Genomic DNA, 22,188 nt, shown 5'->3' with positions numbered 1-22,188 from the left:
TACCAGTATAGACAGTTTCTGGTTCCCATATGAATATACCACCGAAATGCAATTTTATAGTAATTCTTTTTGAAGTTGTCATTTTTTTCAAAGCCTGCATTAGAAATAGTGAAACACATGATAAGAAAAAAAAACACAATCTGATTAAGAAAAGGACATTTAATAGATTACACACTTCAATGAAAACACATGATTACAAAAAAATACAATCTGATTAAGAAAAGGACATATTGCATATCGCATACTTCCATGGACCACATGACGGCCAATAAGCCGACAAGCAAAAATTATTCAATGTCCAAATTGTCAAAACTTTATCAGCAGCCAAATCACTCTATATTATTGAAAATCAAGCCACCCACATTTGACCCAAATCTGACACTAATCAACAAATCTCAAACTAACAAAGTCGTATTCTACCCATGTTTAGTTGAAATTCCGGTGATTTTAGAACTCCCGAATGCAATTTTCTTTACCCTAATCTTAATGCATAAATTCAATTCTAGTCGATAAAATACTCTATGCTTAAATATGATAATACAGATTGTCCCAAAGCAGCAAAATTTTAAATTAATCAACGCTTAAGCAAAATAATCATTGATTTATTAACTTTCCAATGCCCGCTAGTTTCTGTTCAAAAACCATGCAAGTGCATCTTATATGCTAAAATGATGTCAAAAAACTTACCAGATGCAACAACAGCTTTCGTGATGCTCTTTCACAGCTACTTTTTGGTCTTCAATGGTAGATCTTTGTGGGTTAAATTTCTCTCCTTCATTCGGTGGTCATGTTTTTCTCTCCTTTTCTCACGACAAAGACAGAACAAGGAAGAATCTGACTCATCTGCTTCCTTTTTGTATTTATATTAGGGTAATTTGGACATTTTGCCCACGAATCGTTACGGTGGGTGCTTTCCGTCTATTTGCCAGTTCAACCCAAACCACAGGGGGTTTATGTATAGCTTTTTGAACGATGGGGGGGTTATGTGATTTTTGCGAAAATCACAAGGGGCTAAAATGTAATTTGCCCTTTAATCTATCCAAGAAAGGGCTCAATTAGATCAAGAAAATACGAGAACTAAATCATTGTCAGACCAAATGAATGCACTACGTACCCGTTTAAATATGAAAAGGTCACGTGTGAGTGGTAAATGACAGGAGACAAGTATCAAATTTTTTATTTCGTCTTTGCGGTAAATGATGGGAGCCAAAGGCTGTTGATTCCAGTATTCGGACTTTGCTTGCACAGGATTTCTGGAATAGAGTAGGCTCTTGGTAATGCCTTTCGTTTTCTCTCTGAGCTTGTCCCTTTCTTTATCCTTGGACTAGTAAACGCGTGTTACTAAAGGATAAGCAGCAAATTATTGCTGTACATCTGCATGAAAGAAGGAGAGTAACGACAAAACTAATCAGATGGAGCATGGTCATTTGTTTTTGTAGGCTCTTGCAATGAAGATGGCGTCGAAATTGCAAGCTGCCGATTGAATATAGCGAGAATGGAATATTCAAAGATCAATCAATTGATGTATCAGGCAGCCACGAATATAGAATTGATGCCACATCGATCGACGATGAAAGCTGAACAGCTAAATGATTTACTATTTCAATTGTCACACGTCGGTTGTCCATCCAATGCAGTTTATCAGTACGAAATCGATTCGTCTAAAATACAATTCACATTTTCTTGTTTGTTTTGTTGGTAAATTTCATTCTTTGCATAGACCATAGATCTACAATGATAGGCTAGTGCCTCAGAGATCACCCACTTGAAGGACAACATGCTAAAATATAATCCATCCGAGGATTATCCATTTTACGTGGCCAGTCTACTCTGTAAATTGAAAAAAAAAAAAAAAAAAAAAGGACCAATTTAGAGGATTATCTGAATAAGGTTTCCTCTGTTTCCGATGCAAAAAAAAAAAAAGCGAAGTACATCTTTTAATTTCAGGAGAAACGAAGCATGAAGATAGCAAATTTACATATCCAGTTCACCTAATTCTCACGCTCATTGAGAGTTATTTCTATTTTGTATCTAAACTTTTTCCTGAGTTCAACAATTCTTGAGACACTGGAAAAATCTTCCTCGAGTACACTGAATATTCTATGATCACTATCAAATGTGAAACTCGTTCCTGTCTCTGGGCTGCAATGAGTTTGCTCCACGCTTAGACCCTCAGTTTCACAACTTGCCACGGACTGATAGCAGGATTCAACTGGTACAGCTCCAAGAACGTAGAGTAACTTGGATGCCAAGTGTTGATGATTGCCTTTCTTTGCCAAGAACTCTGGTATTTAGTTCCTTTAGAACTAGTGGTTTTCCGATTGATCATTCCCCAATGATGAGTGCTCACCCATAGACACACGTAATAAAGCAAACATACTTGATGTGCATCAAGCCTGGAGGAATTAATTAATATATTTATCCTTATTTCTATCCAAAAAAAAAAAAAAATCAAGCCTAAAAGAGCAAAAAGAAAGGAGATATCATGTAATCTGTAGTTGGCTTCTTACATGTTCTTCGGCATTTTGGAACCAAGAAGTCTTCCCTGACAAGTTTAATGTACTCCATGTCCATGCCTGCAGTTTGGAGCTCAATTATTAACTGTTCTGCTGCAAACAGACACCTTGGAGCATCTGTAAATTTTCTTTACGTTTGCATGATTGCTCCCGAAATTTCGGTTCAAAGGTCTAGAAGAATACCACATTAGTGCACATATATCTAGAAGAATACTGCACCTACAAGTGCAACCCCGAATTCTCTTTCGTCCGCAACTACTCTAATGAGGGCTTACATGATTGCAGTTCCCAGCGGGAAGAGCAAATCTCCTAACGGATTGATTTTACTGATCTTAACCTCATTTCTTCTGGTTAGTACCACCCTTTTCTGTTTGTATGAGAACCCAGTAATAGTTGATCGTAGTTCACCGCCTGCAAGTGAAAATCTTGTTGGTAACTCAACAAGGTTAGTGCGGCAGTGCGATCTATTTAGTGGGAATTGGGTTCCTGTCTCCAAAGGGCCTTGCTACACAAATGCAACCAAATGCGTGATTGATGATCGACAAAATTGCATGAAGTTTGGACGACCAGATACAGAGTTCTTGAAATGGAGGTGGAAGCCTAATGAATGCGAGCTTCCCTCGTTTGATGCGACTCAATTCTTGGAGCTTGTAAGAGGAAAGTCCATGGCCTTTGTTGGTGATTCACTGGCAAGGAACCAAATGCAGTCACTTGTCTGCCTCTTAGCCAGTGTATGTATCTATCAACTGCTTAGTTTCTTTTCTTTTTTTCAAATCTGACGCTATTACATTCAGGTTTTACTGCTATTGTCTATTGTTCTTATCCTTTTACTAGGTAGCTGAACCTGTGGATGTATCATATGGAGAAGATACAAGATTCAGACGGTGGTTTTATGCAGAATACAATTTCACTGTGGCAGCTTTCTGGTCTACTTATCTGGTTAGATCAGAAGAAGCTGACCCCAAGGGTTACTCCTTGACTAGCCTTATGAAGCTCTACTTAGATGAGGTTGATGAATCTTGGGCAGCCCATATTCAGAATTTCAGGTACATAATCATATCAGCTGGACAGTGGTTCCTGCGGCCACTTCTGTATTACGAAAAGGGAAAGATTGTAGGGTGTTATTTCTGCAACAAAGAGAATGTCACAAGCCTTACTCGGTACTATGGGTACAAAATGGTCTTCAGAACATCCTTTAGGACCTTGCTGAATTCGGAAGGCTTCAAGGGGATTACCTTTTTAAGGACATTTTCCCCTCAGCATTATGAGAATGGAGAGTGGAATAAAGGCGGGAATTGTATGAGAACGAGGCCAATTGGCAAGCGAGACATGAGGATGGAAGAGTACATTCTGGAGTTTTATTGGACTCAATTAGCGGAGCTGACAGCAGCGAAAAGGGAAGGGAGGAATAGGGGGTTGAAGTTCAGGCTTCTGGACGCTACTCGACTCATGATGCTGAGGCCGGATGGTCACCCAAGCCACTACGGACATGGCCCCAGAGAAAACGTCACTATTGCTGATTGTGTCCATTGGTGCTTACCTGGGCCGATAGATACGTGGAATGAGGCCTTGCTTCAGATGTTGAAAACCCAAAAAGCCTAGTGCTCGGGGCCCATTTCTTCGTAAACGTTGACAATTTGTTGTTAATCTCCATCACAAAAAGCCACAAACTGTTGGCCAGAAGCGAAAATTTGAAGATGCTAATCTGTTTCATCCCAGTATTTAATGACCAGAGTTCTCTTTGCCTGTTGATATTTGCATAAATAGCCACCCTCTTGGAGAGCTGTTGACTGTTTAATCATCAGATTCATGACGTTGATTTTATCCCAAAATGGCTGATTAAATAATTAGAGATTCTTGGAACACATCAATATAAATAAAACAAGAAGGAAGTCACCCAGAATGGGGGAAAAAAAATGCAGAACAAAAAGGCACAAATAGAAGTCTGTTGTACTTCTAAACAATAGACACAAACATGTAATCTCTAAAATCAATCAATGAGGTGTACCATCTTTTAGTTTATTTGTGTTCGCTTAAATCACCCACTATGGCTTAATATAGGATTTTTCTTGCAAGAAAACCTGATTCCTCCCCACTTGTTCTTAATTTTTTGCCCCCATAGTTTTGTTAACTTGGAGCAATAAATTTCATATTCTTTTGTCCTTTGCTTTTCTTTCACTTTTACAACAAATATTTATTTACTCCATGCTTCGACCCTCCCCTGGGTCGTGGGTTGCCACTGGCTGTTGAAGTGCAGCCAGTCGAAGAGTAAAGGGGAAGGCAGAGTTCTACCAAAAAAAAGAAAGAAAAGGAAGGCAGTGCAGCTGATGATATCTTTCCTCGTACTCCAATGTGCACTGTCAGTGTCAGCCTTCAGTTCAAAATTTAGAAATGATTACTTTTTCATTGAAACTGTTTTTCCATTGATCATTATCATATCATGGGATTTAGCTTAATTACAGAATTAATCCACTAGATACGGTTTTTTTTTTGGTGGCTTTCCATTCATAAATCAAAGATATTATTGTTTTGTGAAAATTGAACGTGTGTTTTGGAATTTAAACACGACAAAGGCTACTCATTAAACCCTATATCCTCCTCAAATTTATCAGAACCTGTCATAGTATTGAAACTGAATTTTTTTTTTCAATTTTCTGCCGTGATTCCACAAATCTTTTTCCTTTGAAACCGCCATATAAAATGATACGTTAGAAACAAAATGCAAAAAGAAAAGACGAAAGAGATCAAGCGTCTAATTATTGCATTAGCGGAGGATTGCGTAGCTGTGTAGTTGCGTTGTGTATATAAATAAAGCAATAAAACCCAAATGCTAATTCATCGCGGTTACATTACATTACATCAATGAAGGCCTGTATCATTACACTTCCCAGTGGGTAGCGTACATGTCCTGATGTCTCCTCGAAAAGGCTGTCTTTACTGATCTTATCATTTCTTCTCCTCAGCACCGCTTTTTGCTGTTTGTACAACTATTCTTTTTCTCCATGGAGGCTGGATATGGAGTTGGTTTACAGGAGGAGTTCATTGCCTTCGAGCAGGGCATTTGGGTTGGTGAACCGATGTGATATGTTTTCCGGAGATTGGGTTCCTCAAGTCGAGGGGCCTTACTACACGAATGAAACTAAATGTCAGATTGATGATCGACAAAACTGCATCAAGTTCGGACGACCAGACACCGAATTCATGAAATGGAGGTGGAAGCCAAGTCAATGCGAGGTACCCCCGTTTAATGCAACTCTCTTTTTGGAGCTTGTAAGAGGAAAGTCGCTGGCCTTTATCGGTGATTCACTCGCAAGAAATCAAATGCAGTCATTGGTTTGCCTCTTAGCAAGTGTACGTTGCAAATAATCAATACTAGTAGTATCTTTTTCCCTCCTCCTTTTTTTTTTTTAATCTTTTGGTGGGGGTAGTTTACTCAAATGGTTAAAATCATATATATTGTAACTAAATGGTGTTTTTATCTGTTCTCTCAGGCAGCTGATCCTGTGGATAACTCATATACAGCAGACCCAAGATTTAGGCAGTGGTTTTATGCAGAATATAATTTCACGCTAGCCATTTTCTGGTCCGTTCACTTGGTGAAATCCGAAGATGCCGACACCAATATCTACCCCGTCACGAGTCAAACCCTCTACTTGGACGAGGTTGATGAGATCTGGGCCAATCACATTGAAAAGTTCAATTATGTGATCATATCAGCTGGACAGTGGTTCCTCCGGCCACTCGTGTACTACAGAAAGGGTAAGCTTATAGGTTGCTACGCCTGCAACAAAAGGAAAATCACCGGCCTTAGTATGTACTATGGGTACCAAATGGCCTTCAGGACATCGTTTACGACGCTGCTAAATTTGGAAAAGTTTAAGGGAACCACATTTCTGAGGACAATATCTCCGCAACACTATGAGAACGGAGGATGGAATACAGGTGGGACCTGCGTGAGAACAAGGCCGATTGCAAAGGACGAAATCAGGTTTGAGGAATACTTCTTGAAACTTTACTCGACTCAAGTTGCGGAGCTGATAGCCGCAGACGGGAAAGGGAAGAAGAGGGGCTTGAAGTTTCGGATCCTAGACCCAACTGATATGATGGCAGAGAGGGCAGATGGTCACCCAAACCACTATGGACATGGCCCTGGTGCCAACTTCACAAATGCTGATTGCGTCCATTGGTGCCTACCAGGGCCCATTGACACCTGGAATGAGATCTTGCTTCAAGTGTTGCAGTCGGAATATAATGCTACTAGCCTGATGGGTAAGAGCACACCAACAAATCAGACAAATTCTTGAATTTCCGCCCGGTCAACTGAGGTTCCCCTACCCCATGATTCTTCCTGTTTTCGCAAGCTTCAATGTGTCTCACTTTGTCATCATGGTATTGTTTATTGACATGCATGCAGAAATAGTTGCGAGACTCTCTGATTAGCAATTACAAATCAGGTCTATTACATTGTATAATTTGCCTCGAGTCACGAAAGTAAACTCGTGAAATTGTTGGATGCATCTTGCATATGTTTTTTTTTCGGGATCTAAAGAGGTCCAGGAGTAATCCAGAAGGGACTGAACCACCATCGAACCAGGTGCACTATACATCCGTATAGATTTTTTTGAAGCTGCCTACATATTGTGGCAATTGATGAAAGACAAGACTTGAATCCTTGACCTCCCACCACATCAAGCCTTAATGCTTTAATGGTGGTCACCAACCCAAAGTCCGGTGGTTGCATTTTGCACATGTTTTACTCCACAAGATTTTAGCTAAAGTACCGAGCCTTTAGAAACTACAGTAGGGCATAGCACACAATATATTAAGAACAGTACTAGCAGTATAGCAGGAGAAGAAAAAAAAAAAATCTATTTTAGCTTTTCTTTACTGCGTTTGTGGTTGAAGCTTTTCCTCGTGGGATCTCCTACCCTCCATCTTCAGCATGTGGAGCAAAAAATCACTCCAGGAATCAATAGGTCCAGGCAAGCACCAATGCACACAGTCGTTGTACAATGTCACATTTTCATGCGGCCAATGTCCATATCTGCTGGGATGGCCATCGGGTCTCAAAAGCATGGCTTGAGTTACATCCAGCAACCTATACCTCAACCCTTTTTTCTTCCCTTCCCATTCTGCAGCCCTAAATTCCTCCATTTGAGTCAAGTAAACCTCTAAATTGTTGGCCTCCAGGGCAGTCTCGTTGCTCCAAAACGGCCTCTTTCTCAGACAATTTCCACCCTTGTTCCATTCCCCGTTTTCAAAATGAGAAGGTGCGTAAGTCCTGAGAAATGTTATACCCCTGTAATTTTTTAAGCTATTGATTGCCCTGAATGCTGTCCTCAGCGCTCTTCTATACCCGTAAGTCATTGGGAGGTCTATGATGTTCCCTAGTTGACAAAAACGACACCCCACGAGGCGGCGTTTCTCATAGTACATGCTCGGACGGAAGTACCATTGCCCGGCGTTGAGGATGACGTAATCAAATCCTTCAATCTGGGTGCTCCATTTCTCGTCAGACTCATCAAGGTAAAGATCGAAGAGGTCAGCTGCGCCTGGTTTTTGAAATCTAACCAAGAAGGGTGACCAAAATGCTGCCAGGGTGAAGTTGTAACTTGGGTACTTCCACCTCCTGAAATAGTCATCATCCGTGGCCGAGTCGTCAATTGGAAATTCCACCTAAAATGAGAAATTATTTCAAATCTTTAGGATCAATTTGATGTTGTTGGCTTGCCGTTGTGCTTATGCTCTGTTTGATAACTCAATTTAATACTTAAATTTAATGAATTCAGATCTTAGTATGTTGAAACCCTAATGATAATAAAAGAAATATATAATATCTGAATTAATTAAGTAGCACTGAATTTTCTAAACAAATTTTGCTCTAAAAAATAATTAATAAATTATTCACTTATCACTTAAAATGACATACACTTAAATGTATTAAATTTTGTACTTAATAATTTAATAAATTAAATTTTTAATTTTTAATTTTTAATTTTCAGATTTCAATTTCATGAAAAGCACCCTTAATAACGTAAAGACGTCTTCCTACAATTAGAGCTGTAAACGAACCGAATCGAACCGAGTATCTCATGTTTGAGCTCTGTTCGTTAAGCAGTTCGAACAACGTTCGTGTTCGTTCGTTAATTTTCGAACTCCAAACCTGTGTTCGTGTTCGGTTCGTTAAGTAAAATTCGTGTTCGAGTTCGAGTTCGAGTTCGGCTCGTTTAACATAAACGAGCCGTTCGCGAACATGTTCGAAATGCTCGAATCCAAATTATTTTATGCCTTAAATATGCCATGCAAATTATTAATCATTCTAAAAAATAATTAAAGCACTAAGTGACTAAATTCTATTATTCATTAACTATATAACTAACATTAACATAAAAACAACAAATAAAACAAAGAAATTTGCCCTCCAAATATAAAAGTCCAGCTATAAATTAACCCTAAAATTTGTTAAATGATAATTATGTCTATGTTCGCGAACGTTCGTTAAAACTCGCGAACATGATCGTGTTCGCGAACGTTCGTTTAGCATGTTCGCGAACGTTCGTTAAAACTCGCGAACATGCTCGTGTTCGCTCGATTATTAATCGAACAAAAAAATTCGTTCGAACTCGGTTCGTTTAAAATTTCGAACGAGCCTTTCACGAACACGAACGAGCCGAAACGAACCGAGCTACCGAACAGCTCGGTTCGTTTAACAGCTCTACCTACAATATTTAGCAATGCTAGCACGTTAGACGGTCCTAGCAATTGTTCCTTGCACTGAATCTGGAACGCGAAACCATCCCAATAACCATGATGCACAGAGAATATCGATAACTTAATTATCGACTTATTCTGTCCGGATGCAGAAAAAGACCGAATTATGGCACAGCTAGTTAGGTAAAGTTGGGTTTTGACAAAAAAAAAAAAAAGTTAGGTAAAGTTGGTCATTTGCCAGCAAATCTCTGACACGATGTTCTTGTTAATTGTTGGTTATGCTTTCTAGCTAGATGGGCCAAAATCAAAAACAGGTAGACATGTTATGTTGACTGGTTGACCGAAATATACAACAAAATTGCATGATCTCTAGGACTCCTCTAGCCCTAAGCCGAAATATTAAAGGGAAAGAAATTTAGGATTTGCTCCACGAAAAAAAAAGAAAAAATTTTGTACAGTTTTTTAGCTTGAGAAGTTTATGTGTTAAGGAAACTTAGGAATTTCATTTTTTTTAAAAAAAAAAAAAAGAAGAAAGAAAGAAGAGGGCATGCATACCCTGGACAAGAGGCATATCAAGGATTGCATGTGGTTTCTGCCAATGGAGTCTCCCACAAAGGCCATGGACTTGCCTCTGACGATGTCTAAGAACTGATACGGGTTGAAGATCGGTAAATCACACCCCTCTGGCTTCCACTTCCATTTCATAAACCCGTCATCGGGCCTTCCATATTTCATGCAGTTCTGATGCTCGTGGATCGCCCAGCACGTAGCGTTTGTGTAGTAGGGCGCATTGGGGTTTGGAATCCATTCCCCTGTAAAGATGTCACACTTTTCCTCATCTTCTACTGCCTTTATCAGTTTCTGGGCCGAATGGTATGGAGGGGAAGCGGCGATCTTCACTACTGCTTGAGACGGGTATCTTCTCAGAGGGTAGTAAATCGGGAGAATCGCGAGAATGACTAATGCTGTTACTGTTACTGCTATGGGAAGTATCATAGGGGCCCTTTGAACCGAGTTGCTTTTGACAAATGCAGCCTGATCCATTCCTTGGAGCTAATGCTTCAATTAGCGTTGTTGGTAAGTGGAGATCAGAATGGTGAATGAAATGGCTGATGAGTATACGTTAAATGAACACAGAATAGAGGCAGGATCTGAAATGAGAGTAGTTTAGTAGATATATTGCAGAGGTTGGGTGGCCGTACGTAGCACATATACATATACAACATTATGTGGTTTAGTTGGACGGTTTGATGGGGGACTACTTAAAAAAGAGCAAAAGCAAATTGAATGGTTTAGTTCGAAGGAGTTATAAATTAGTCTTAGCTTAACCAAAGAAAACAGTTTTGTTTTCTTGTGCAGTTGAATATTTAAGACTATAAGTAGCAAGCTAGTAGTTGCAACTTATACTCCCAATTATGCTAAGTAGTACATAATATTCCATTAAACCCATAATTCGGAACAAAAGAATAAAAATTTAATGCATGATCCAAGTGTTTCCCAAGCCTAGCAATGCACGTTAATTAAAAATGCGAAGTATCTGCAACAAGGAGGAGGAGGAGGACATGCAAGAATTGTTTCATATGCTTTCAACAATTAAATGCACTACCAGCGTGTGGCCGTAGTTATTAGGAGTGTGGTTAAGCAATTGTTTCGAATAAATACTTGCGCAGTCAACACTCAAATAATGGAGATTGGAGAACATTAACTAGGAGTTAGTTAGGACTTGCAAGGTTGAGATGGTGAAACTTAGGGAGAATATGATGATTTTATTTTTTAAGTTCGAGCTCGAGTTTGGGATTTTGAACTCGTCGAATTCGAATTTGAGTTTTGTAAAATTAAATTGAGTCTTGACTCGATTAAAACAAAATTCAAGTCGACTCGACTCGTTTGCACCCCTAGTTGAGATGGTGAAACTTATGGAGAACATGATGATTTCTAGGTCTAAGCTGCAGATCCAACCAATCTACTCATCTTCCATATACAGTTCGTACTATTATTCTACCAATTCCACCATCTTTGATTCCCTTAACTAAAAGTGTCTGCAGTGTCCCGACTCACGATCGAATCCCACCATTTTCAAAACTATGTCAGCACAAGAGTCCAAATTCTTCACTTACCCATACATGTGCTGCCTAGTTTTCCTCAGGGATGTCCTAAATGTTTTCTTCAGCATTCTTTCAACTATGTGAAAAAGAAAATTAGCTGCTGTAGGGGTGAGCAAATTCGATACATACCGAATTCATAACCGAATTCAAATTCAATTTGGAAATTTGAAATTTGGTATTTGGTAATTTGGTACAAATTCGGTAGATACCAAATTCACAGAATTCTAATATGGTATGAAATAGGTAATAAGATTATGAATTTGGTAATAACCGATTTCGCATTCAAATTCGGTAAAATAAAATAGGGTACCGCATTACCACATTCGAATACCAAATTATTTTATAAAATTATATAATTTATAGATAAATGCTATTTAGTATTAGTATATACTACTAATATATTATTATATTATATAGGTAAATGCTATTAATAATAGTTAGTACATGGTATTATTATGTACTTATAATAATAATAATATATACTAATGTACAATATATTTTAGTATTTGTTAATTGTTATATGACTATAATAATACAAATATATAGTAATACATAACAATATAACATAACTGTAATACTTATTATTTTATACATGAGTAACATGACTAGAATTAGATAATAATTAATACATATATGTATAATACTAAATATTAAACAATAAACATAATTAGTAATTAGAATTTAGATATTGGTAATTTGATACATCATTCGTGTTTGAATTATTGAATATTTGAATGCGTAACTTGTAACTTGCAAGTATTAGTATGCTCTAAATTTACATTACATATTTAACATAAAAATTCATATTCTCTATTCACTAATCTTAAGGTTTTAAGTATAGATAAGACAACTAAGCAATGTAAGTGAATGCATATGAATTGCAAATCAATGTATTAGTGTATTGACTTTCAAAATAACATATGTAAGCAAATAAGTTTTATTTTGATTTGAAATAAATTATAAGTTTGTAACTAATATAACTTATCACTAATCATTGTAATTTGTAAGTTTGTAACTAATATTACTTATTATTAATCATTGCAAATTATAAATTCATAAATTATCACTAATCATTGTACAGTCTAAGGTTTATTCTAGTTTAAATTAATCACTTTTTATGTGTTCCTTAAGTCATAGACTAAGGATTCTAGGTATAAGTGATCAAATAAATGCCAATTAAACCACAAAGTGATTAGAACATAAGTAATGTGTTAAATTATGAATAAATTTAGGGATCAAATCAGTAATAATTTTTAAATCATTGAGGAGCATAATGAATGTATTATAATATAGGAGCCCCAATTTGTAAATTAAAAATTACATAATCACTTCTTTCAGGACCATAACAAGGTTATCTCATCAGTTTTTTTTTTTTAATAAATGAACTCGGTTAGACCGAATTCATTACCATTTTCGAATTCGAAATCGGTTGCGAAATGAATTCTGTTATAGCCAATTCGAAATTGAAAGCAGTTTAAATTTCTATAAGTCAAATAACCGATTTCAACTAACCAAATTACCGAATTTGTACTGTTTGCTCACCCCTAGCTGCTGGTCATGGAGCTCAAATATGAGAGATTACATGTGGTAGTGCTTAAAAATTTAACTGGTAAAAAACCTCATAATCGGAGCAGGTAGAGATTGGTTATGCTGACATTCTTGAGGTAATATTACATGCTCCGTATGATCTCACGAAGCCGATTTGTGAGCCAGAAATAATTATGCATAATCTTTTTTCTACTTTTAACAAAAAAAAATAAAAAATTCCCATACAGTACAGGACCGTAACTTTTTGCATGTGATAGCGATCTGTAACAATTTTGTGAGGTCTCAATTTTCTCCTGATATCGATGTATAGTTCCGTAACAAAAATTTCAAAATCCGGAACAAACATGGGGCTCCCATAAAACAAAAACAAAAAAAAAAAAGAACAAAGAAAATTCAAGGGGAAAAAAATTAAAATCTGACAAAAAAATTGTACACATATTCGGTATATCTACATTATTCTTTTTCAAAAAAGAAAGTATCTACCTCATTCTGTTCTTTTCTAGGGTTAGGGTGAGCCGAGAGGTGGTTCTCCTATATGAACACTACGAAAAAGAAATCTCCGTTTCCTCCCTTTTCAACAGTTCTAACAAGAAATCATTCCAGGAGTCAATTGGTCCAGGCAAACACCAATGCACACAATCATTAGCCATTGCCACATCATGATTAGGCCAATGGCCATATTTACTGGGGTGACCATCTGGTCTCAGCAGCATGGATTGCGTCGCATCAAACAACCTGAACTTTAAACCTTTTCTTCTTCCTTCCTTCTGCGCAATTCTGAGTTCTTCAAGTTGAATCCTATACATTTCCAAATTGTAATCATCCAAAGCTCTCTCGCTCCTCTTGAAAGGCCTGGTCCTAACACAATCTCCACCTTTGTCCCATTGGCCACCTTCGAAATGTGACGGGGCAAAGGTCCTAAGAAACGTTACGCCCTTAAAATTGTCTAAGCTGTTAAGGGCTCTGAAAGCTGTCCTGAAAGCTCTTCGATAGCTAAAAGACGATTTTAAATGAGTGACGTTCTCTTGTGGACAGTAGAGGCAGCCGATTAGGCGGCGGTCTACATAGAAGAGTGTTGGCCTGAAGAACCAGTGCCCGGCCGAGATGATAACATAGTCATACGTTTCGATGTTGCTTGTCCAGTCTTCATCAAACTCATCAAGATAGAGTCTGAAAGGCCGAGTTACATCATTTGGAACCGTCTTTTCTGATCTCACCAAATATGGAGCCCAGAACATGGAAATGTTGAAGTTGTAATCCTTGTATACCCAACGCTTGTTCTCGTCTGTTGTTATAGAAACATCCTCCGGATAAACAACCTGAATTCACACGCCAATGCAACACATTATGCGAAATCCTATCTAAAGAGAGAGAAAAAAAAAAGATGTTTAAGGTAAATTTATGCCAATGGCAGATACAACAGTAAGATTTTTTTGTCATTGGAATATCTGAAATTTCTCAACAAAAAGGATTTTGACTCAAGAGCCTTCGCATATATTATAGGTAGTGGACAAAACTGGTTCTTTTCTTAAAAGATGTTTGTCCATTATCCCATTTTAGCCATTGGAATCGACTAATGCCGTCTTCCTATACAAAATCTACGAGAATCCTCTGCATTAATTATGAATCCAGCATCAAGGAAGCTTTGCATTAATCTAATGAAGAAGTAGACTGGTAGTTTAACTGTTAGATTGATTTTCTTATTCCCTTATGTATTAACAATACTTGGTAATCTACTTGCTGAAGTTGAACTGATGATTCTAGTGGAGAAATAACTAGAAACAACACTAGCAACATAAATGTACCTTATGTTACATAAAAAAAAGCAAAAACCTTCATGACCAATTAAAAATCAAGATTGTGCGGCCAGCACCGTACGTCAAAATATTCGCCGTTGAAATTTCATGAATTCGAAAAAGAAGAGGCAAGTATATATTGAATTAGCAAGTGAACACGTACTAGTAATAAAGATGGTAATGGACCGGAATTGAGGCTTACCCTGGACAAGAGGCATATCAATGACTGCATGTGATTTCTCGCAACAGAGTCTCCCACAAATGCAATGGATTTCCCTCTCACAATTTCCAAAAACTGTTGGGGGTCGAAAATCGGCAGCTCACACCCATCAGGTTTCCACCTCCACTTCAAGAACCCTGTATCAGGCTTCCCGAATTTCATGCAATTCTGATGCTCTTGAATTGCCCAACAGGTCTCGTTCGTGTAATATGGCCCCTCAGGGTTGGGTACCCACTCCCCCGAGAACAAGTTACAGTACCCTTCACCTTTCTTCTCTATCAATTCCTGAGACTTATTCACCAGCCCACCATCTCCACCGCTAAGGCTTGGAATTCTCCTGGCAGGCATTTCTCGTTCTTTTGCGCTCCTCCCAAAATCATGTTGGCGACGTTTAGGCCGTTCTTTATTTCCTCCAGGCCTTGCTGGTTTTTTGCCCTTGATCACCTGTTCCTGGCCTCGGCTCGTTTGATCGGCCCTTTTATCCAATGATTCTGCAATTGCCAGCCCACTTTCTGTAGAGCTAGGTAGGTCTATTTCTGGTGGTTTTGTTGTTGTTCTTGTCTCTGTATCTGCTGATTCGTCTTCTTGATCTTTCGAGCTTTCGGGGGGTCTCTCTGCAATATCATCATCCCCTTGTGTTTCTTTTGGGGCCGCCAATGTTCGGTCACCTTCTTCGCCTTGATGATGGTCTTGGTCATTGTTTTGTTCTAAAGTGATTTCCGAATGAGGATGAAAAGAGGATGCTTCATTTATTTTCTTGGGATTACTGTTGTATCTTAATGAAGGATAATATAAAGGGATAATTGTGAAAAGAACAGTCAGGGCAATAAGTAACGGAGCTATCCTGGGTGCTTTTTTCCGTGCCTGTGGTTTCCCCAACGGAAGTTCAGAGGCTTGGTGCTTCATTGATGAGGTCTATAATCTGAGTGATGAGGTGGGGAAAAAATAGAGGAAGACAAGAGAGGAAAAAAAAAAAGAGAAAGAAAGAGAAGGAGTGAGGAAAGCAGAAGAAAGAAAGACTTTCCATAGATACGCATGTTGCGGTAGTTCATTAACAAAAGTGATGGTTGTCTTTGTCTATCGATTCATTTATAGTAAGGCCAATGGACCAGCAGAGGAAATTACGTCAAGATTAGATACAATAAGAAATTATTTATACCCATCCTTCCTTTTCAAGCAAATGGTGAATTCGTCTTCATGAGTACAAGACTCAATGTTTAACAGATCTTCAGTTGCTGATTTGGTTTGAATCTGCAATCAAGTACATTACTTCTTCTAATACAGCACGTCCACGGCGCTTCAAAATGTTGTGCCGGCAGCCGTCTATATAAACGTTGTATTTTGACACATCATAGGCCATCCATTCATGGTAATTTGCGAAAGTTTAGCTACTTTTATTTAGTTAGTTGTTAGTACATGCAATTGCATCTATGAAATTAATTTCCACAAACTTTCTTGGGCATCCAAATGTAAATTTTTTTTTTTTTATTATTAAACTTAACTTAATTAGGAAATGCCCCTTGAAAGAATAACTAGAAATCAAAGGCCCATATATAAATTTTTTTTCATTCTTTTTTTTTTAACAGGGAAGGAGCAGGACTTAAAAAGCGGAGAGAGGACAAAGAAATTTGAATCCAAAACTCTAATTCACGGAGCCTCAAAAATGCCCATGTATCAATTGTATTTTTCTATTACTTTTTAAATGCTTTTATTTTGCTTGGTTTTGCATGTGTTCAACTGCAAATTTACCCTTTTAATATGTCCTGTTAAACTCACATGCATGAATTGAATTAACATCCATATTCGATGACGCTATCTTCAAAAAGCATAATTGGTTTCTTCTTTTCTCATGAAATCTACCTACTTGTACTCAACTTATCACAGTTCAAACAATCCTCAAAGCAATGCAAAACGAGTTACGAAAATTGATGACTTGTTAACGCGACAAAAAAAAAAAAAAAAAAAAAGAGGAAGAAATTAATTAATCCTGTAAAGGCAAGAAATTGTCCCATAATATTGTACTATAAGAGAATGAGAGAGAAAAATCTACCATGAAGTTGTTCAAATAAAGATTAGTTGCAACCTCTGAGCTGCAAAATAATTCGGTTCGATTTGCTTTTGTTCTTTCCCCAGACGTCCCTTCTTTCTTATACTTTTCGCATCCAATCAAAGATGAGTTATGATTCGGGGTACCCGGAGAAAAGCGTAGAAAGGCAAAAATTTTCTTATGGACTTATTCCCTGTGGCCCAATAGGGATGTGGAGACCGAGAAATGAACGGGGCAAACTTCACATTGTGTGTAAGAGGACCGTGTTTATGTTGATTGGGTCAACTCCAAATCAATGGCCCATATGTTTCTTGTTTTGACATGAGGTAGACCGTTTTTCATTAGGATATGTCTTAACTCAATGGATGTTTCATGCTGATTTTTGTGTAGAAGTATTACAGTTAAGTTCAACTGCAAATATTTAGTGCTGCAAGAGTGTTTTGGAGTGAATTATTACTTCAGTGCCTAACCTACTTTTTTGTTATCTCATCAAACCATTTGCATCGATAACGTGATTAGTGCAATCCTTAGTTTTTTTTTTTGGGATACGATAAAATCTATTTTTACTCGATATTAGGGAGAGGGAAATCTAAAGAGGTCCAAGAAAAATTGAAGGAAACTAAACCAACACCAACCCAAACACTGACGAAACCTGCAAAAAAATCTGAATTTTTAGAATGCATGACCTACACCTAAGTAAACTCTACTTAGGGCCAACTACTTGGTTAATTAGCACAATCCTTAGTCCTTTTGATTATTTACTTTTTCTTTAATTTAAAGAAGGATCAATTGTTCGACTTTACTTGCCCTGTTAATGATTTGAACTTAAGACCTATTGATCTCAGGATCAGAATGTCTCTTTTGGCAACGCCCAATCGAATTTAGAGTTGGAGAGGTTACTGCATTTGGTTTCCCACCGAGGATTAGAGGACCGGCGACCAGTTAAAAAATCAGTAACTTGTCGATTGATTATGGCGGGCCATCAATCAATGATTCCTGCTAGGACTTCTCAGTTTGTGTGATCCATATTATTCTCGTATCTCAATCATTTTATCCCATCCTTAGGAGAAGTTAGGCGGCGGCAGCAGCTCCCGAGCTCCGTCCTCCACACTGGTGGAAGGAGGACAGCCATGCAACAAGGGCCGGGCCTGCACCCGCACCTGCAACAAGTAGCCCACATCAACCGTCCACCTGTATTTTTCTGCTAATCTCGAGCCAAACATTCCACATGTATTTTCTGGCCGTGCTTGATTATGCGAATCTATTATTCATCCCAAAAAAAAAAACAAATAACAACAATGCTTAAAGCAATTGATTCATGCCGCTATAGCTTTTACTATTTCTTCGCGGACTAAAAATAAGCCTAAATTGTCAAATTAGCTAGTCCAAATCTAAGAAAATATTCAACAAGATGACAATAATTATGCGGGAATATTCAAGAACATACATATTATTATATTACTCCCTTTTCAAAGGCCGGAAGAATTCGTGGAGAAAATGATAGGGGTGGGCAAAATTATCCGCTAACTCGAAAACTCGTTATATCCGATCCTATTCGATTCTATCCGAAAATTAGAATATTTGATTTTTATTATTTGATCGGGTCAAAAGAGGATCTGGTACCCGCTAAGATGGGGGGCAGATTAGGATCACATAATTAAAAATTTGCGGGTACCCGATCCGCCCCGCATATATATATTTTTTATTTTTATACACACACTATAAAATAATAAGTTAGAACTAAATAAGTAATTTTATTGAACAAATTGCATTACAAATATGAGAGACTATAGTTTATTTACAAGATTCATTTGTAGAGGTCATGATCTTATATTTTATAGAAAAAAGTTTAATTAATGTGGAACATATATATTAAAAATTGTGCTACTTATTTCAAACTTTTATTGATTTTGAATTCTTTTAATTTTTTTCCTTTATCTTATATTCTCTTCACATGCTTGTTTTTTGGTGGGAAACCTTTTTTTAGAAAAAAGATTTATTAAATCTTAAATGAATGTGTAAAATATAAAATTAAATTGATATAAATCATTTTTTTTAAAAAATTTAAATGATAAATTGGAGGGACGGGTACCCGTTGACCCAACCCTATCTCAGCGAGTACCCTAATACGAGACGGGTAAGAGTCAGAAAATGACTGACCCGCAAGATACGAGTCGAGTAAGCCAAATGATGAATGGGGCGAGTACCCGACCCGCGCCCACTCCTAGAAAATGATACTCCAACCAGTTAAAGTCCTTTTACTTACGCCGCATCACAAAATACAACGGCAAGAAAACAAGAAAAGAATATATTATATTATATAGAAAAAAGAATCAGTCCGTTATAACAACACTACTCCTTTTCTACTCCGTTGTATCCTCCCTCACTCATGCTCCAATATACAAAGCCATTTCAATCTTTTTTTTTTTCTTTTTTAGATGAATTCTTGTTGAACTCAGAGGGTAATTTACAGCCAGAACTAATGAATCAACTGTTAATCTACAGTAATGTTTAATGTTACAGTAATTTGTTCGTTACGAGTCAGTCAGATCAGATGTAGGGTCGTACATTTCCCGGTCTCTCTCAAGGATTGCGTGATTAGCCTTCCTTCCAACTTTGTTCTTCTTCTTCTTACTTAATGCGCTCTGACGTCTAAGTCTAACGGCTGGTTACAAACTCATTCGTTTTAGCATCTTTCTCGCTTGCCTCTCTTTCTCACACACAAACACACACACACCTGGTGCAGGTAGTAGCTTCTCTTTTATGGTGCATGTAAAACTGACTGTTCATCATCTGCTGCCAGCTGATTAGTTACGTGCCCCCCCCTTCCTTCATAACATTTGATTCATTTTGCAGGGGGAACTCGACTCTTCTTTAATTAAGAGAAGAGCGTTGAAGGAATTAGCGAAGGCTGTTGTTGATGATGACGATGATGACGACGACGACGACTGGGGGCTTGGAGAAGTTGGTGGGGAATTTGAAGTCCAAACTCCTCAAGTCTCTGAGGATGAAGAAAGCGTACGACAAAATTGAGAAGAGTGAAAGCATGAGAGTGGAACTAAGGAGCAGGAAGGCTCGAAAGCTCATCGAACGAACTCTGAGAATCGCTGATTCTCCCAACACCCGAACCTATGCTTTCTGAATTCAGTCTCTGAATCTGAAATATTATGCAGTGTATGTATGCTCTCTTTTTGGCAGACCGTCTGATTCCCAGTATGATTTATGAGTGAGAGCCTTTTACTGTCTTCTTCTTCCTCTTGTTTTCTTTTCGTTTTACTTACCATGTTCTACTAGTAGTATTGGTTGTTCCAATGATCACCATGGACCAAACAAAGAAGAAACCACTAGTCTCGGCTGGCTTTCAAAGGGTCTTATCCTCTCTGCAAACGAAAACATCCACAGATATCCAGTGAGTAGGTACGTAAATCCAGCGTTGAGAGGATGTTATTCCGTTGCATCTAGACTATTGTGTCCATTCCGTTGCATCTATTAATTGTTATTTACTCTTGTGGGCCTGGGCCTGGCCCTGGCTGTCTCCGAGACCCCGCAGCAGGAGGTGGGTTGGAGGCTTTCGCCTTTGGCGTGAGCTCATATTTATTTGGTGCCGTAGAATGTACATTATGTGCTTGTCCCCGCAAAGGTGACAAATTAAAAACACGTCGTCAAATGGGAGTATCAATTGGCCTTTTTGAATCGGGATTGAGCAAATTCAGACTTTGCTCGTAAATTGTCCTAGTTTTTGGGTTTTGAACTTTCGAGTTTCAAGTTCAAATCAAAAGACTTAAGTTTAGGCTACACACTGTACTATTATATATGAGTTTCAGATTTAAATTCAACTTCATCTAAACTCATAATTATATAATATATATATTTTTTATAATTGTGAATTACTATAAATTTATCTATAAATTATTAGAATTTTATGTCATAATATGTATAATTATAAATTATTGATATTATTATATATTTTTTATACATATATATATATAATTAGACTCATGTATAAGCCAAACATTGATCGGGTTTGAACTTGACAGGTCTAAACTTGACTCACACGTAGTTCAACCTAATAGTTAAGTCCAAAATTTTCCCGATCAGTTTAATGGGCTTTTTTCTGGGTTGAGCCAAGCCTAGCCTAATTGACGACCTTAACACCCAAATTTTACTACTAGCACAGTGGGGTGGGAACGGTTGGACATTTTTTTTTTTACTGTAATTTGTGACAGTATTTTTACAATAATAAAGCATAGGGTTAATCACATTTTATCCCCTTAAAGAATACCCAATTTCTCAGTTTATCCCCTGACCTTTAATTTTGCTCACTTAACCCCCTTTAGGACAAAATTGCCCTTGCATTATTTTGACTTTTCATTTACCTTGTTTTCCTTTCTTTTATTTCTTTTTCTCTTTCTTCTTTATTTAATTCTTCCTCTTTCCCACAAAAATCTTCACCTTAATGATTGAAATTAAAAAAGAGGAATTGCAGAGATCTATCTTCTCCTTAAATGATTAAAAAAATATTCAAATCACTTTCCTAAAATACAATTTTTTTAGCCTTTCAATTCTTTTAATTTTGGATTTTCCTCTTTCCTTTCTAGTTTCTCATTTTATTCTCAAGAAAATATCATAAGATGAAATTGATTTCCTTTCTTTTATTTCTTTTTCTCTTTCTTCTCTCTTTCATCCTTCCCAATAGAAATTCCATTTCAACGAAAATTTTTGTTTTGAGTTTTTAATTGCATATTTCTGGGTGAAGGTTTAAAAGGTATCAAAAACTAATTTTGATTTTTTGTATGATGCCACGTGTCAAAAATTTCAATTGATGATTATTAATCAGGTCACAATTTCATTTTAAGATATTTTCTTGGGAATAAAATGAGAAACTAGAAAAGAAAGAGGAAAACCCAAAATTAAAAGAATTGAAAGGCTAAAAAAATTGTATTTTAGGAAAGTGATTTGAATATTTTTTTAATCATTTAAGGAGAAGATAGATCTTTGCAATTTCTCTTTTTTAATTTCAATCATTAAGGTGAAGATTTTTGTGGGAAAGAGGAAGAATTAAATAAAGAAGAAAGAGAAAAAGAAATAAAAGAAAGGAAAACAAGGTAAATGAAAAGTCAAAATAATGTAAGGGCAATTTTGTCCTAAAGGGGGTTAAGTGAGCAAAATTAAAGGTTAGGGGGTAAACTGAGAAATTGGGTATTCTTTAAGGGGATAAAATGTGATTAATCCTAAAGCATATGTA

At 37.2% G+C, this 22,188-nt stretch overlaps 4 protein-coding genes across 4 annotated transcripts; 2 read left to right on the top strand and 2 right to left on the bottom strand.

The window, feature by feature from the left end:
• The first annotated feature begins 2,764 nt into the window (after window positions 1–2,764).
• Window positions 2,765–4,251, top strand: LOC113754301 (protein trichome birefringence-like 19). Its single transcript, XM_027298681.1, has 2 exons — window positions 2,765–3,247; window positions 3,351–4,251. Exons 1-2 carry the CDS (start codon window positions 2,780–2,782, stop codon window positions 4,116–4,118), a joined length of 1,236 nt encoding a protein of 411 aa, XP_027154482.1. The 5' UTR covers window positions 2,765–2,779; the 3' UTR covers window positions 4,119–4,251.
• A 1,134-nt stretch (window positions 4,252–5,385) lies between these two features.
• LOC113754244 (protein trichome birefringence-like 19) lies at window positions 5,386–7,031 on the top strand. The gene is made up of 2 exons (XM_027298616.1): window positions 5,386–5,867; window positions 6,008–7,031. Exons 1-2 carry the CDS (start codon window positions 5,532–5,534, stop codon window positions 6,818–6,820), a joined length of 1,149 nt encoding a protein of 382 aa, XP_027154417.1. The 5' UTR covers window positions 5,386–5,531; the 3' UTR covers window positions 6,821–7,031.
• Window positions 7,032–7,400: 369 nt separating this feature from the next.
• Window positions 7,401–10,271, bottom strand: LOC113752813 (protein trichome birefringence-like 19). Its single transcript, XM_027296868.1, has 2 exons — window positions 9,783–10,271; window positions 7,401–8,192 (listed from the first exon to the last, which is right to left on the bottom strand). The coding sequence occupies exons 1-2, from the start codon at window positions 10,269–10,271 to the stop codon at window positions 7,401–7,403; spliced, it is 1,281 nt and encodes a 426-aa protein (XP_027152669.1).
• A 3,151-nt stretch (window positions 10,272–13,422) lies between these two features.
• On the bottom strand, window positions 13,423–15,802 carry LOC113752812 (protein trichome birefringence-like 19). Its single transcript, XM_027296867.1, has 2 exons — window positions 14,879–15,802; window positions 13,423–14,199 (listed from the first exon to the last, which is right to left on the bottom strand). Exons 1-2 carry the CDS (start codon window positions 15,800–15,802, stop codon window positions 13,423–13,425), a joined length of 1,701 nt encoding a protein of 566 aa, XP_027152668.1.
• Window positions 15,803–22,188: the final 6,386 nt, after the last annotated feature.

The sequence above is a fragment of the Coffea eugenioides genome, chromosome 11 (assembly GCF_003713205.1).
Source record: "Coffea eugenioides isolate CCC68of chromosome 11, Ceug_1.0, whole genome shotgun sequence".
NCBI lineage: Eukaryota > Viridiplantae > Streptophyta > Magnoliopsida > Gentianales > Rubiaceae > Coffea > Coffea eugenioides.
Note: the sequence above shows the minus strand (reverse complement) of the source record. Positions and strands in the feature narration are given on the sequence as shown.

Coding starts and splice junctions, on each gene's coding strand:
- LOC113754244 (XM_027298616.1), top strand. CDS start 5,532: ATGGAGTTGGTTTACAGGAGGAGTTCATTGCCTTCGAGCAGGGCATTT. Junction 5,868..6,007: donor TGGTTTGCCTCTTAGCAAGT/GTACGTTGCAAA, acceptor CTGTTCTCTCAG/GCAGCTGATCCTGTGGATAA.
- LOC113752813 (XM_027296868.1), bottom strand. CDS start 10,271: ATGGATCAGGCTGCATTTGTCAAAAGCAACTCGGTTCAAAGGGCCCCT. Junction 8,193..9,782: donor TGATATGCCTCTTGTCCAGG/GTATGCATGCCC, acceptor TTCTCATTTTAG/GTGGAATTTCCAATTGACGA.
- LOC113752812 (XM_027296867.1), bottom strand. CDS start 15,802: ATGAAGCACCAAGCCTCTGAACTTCCGTTGGGGAAACCACAGGCACGG. Junction 14,200..14,878: donor TGATATGCCTCTTGTCCAGG/GTAAGCCTCAAT, acceptor GTGTGAATTCAG/GTTGTTTATCCGGAGGATGT.
- LOC113754301 (XM_027298681.1), top strand. CDS start 2,780: ATGAGGGCTTACATGATTGCAGTTCCCAGCGGGAAGAGCAAATCTCCT. Junction 3,248..3,350: donor TTGTCTGCCTCTTAGCCAGT/GTATGTATCTAT, acceptor TCCTTTTACTAG/GTAGCTGAACCTGTGGATGT.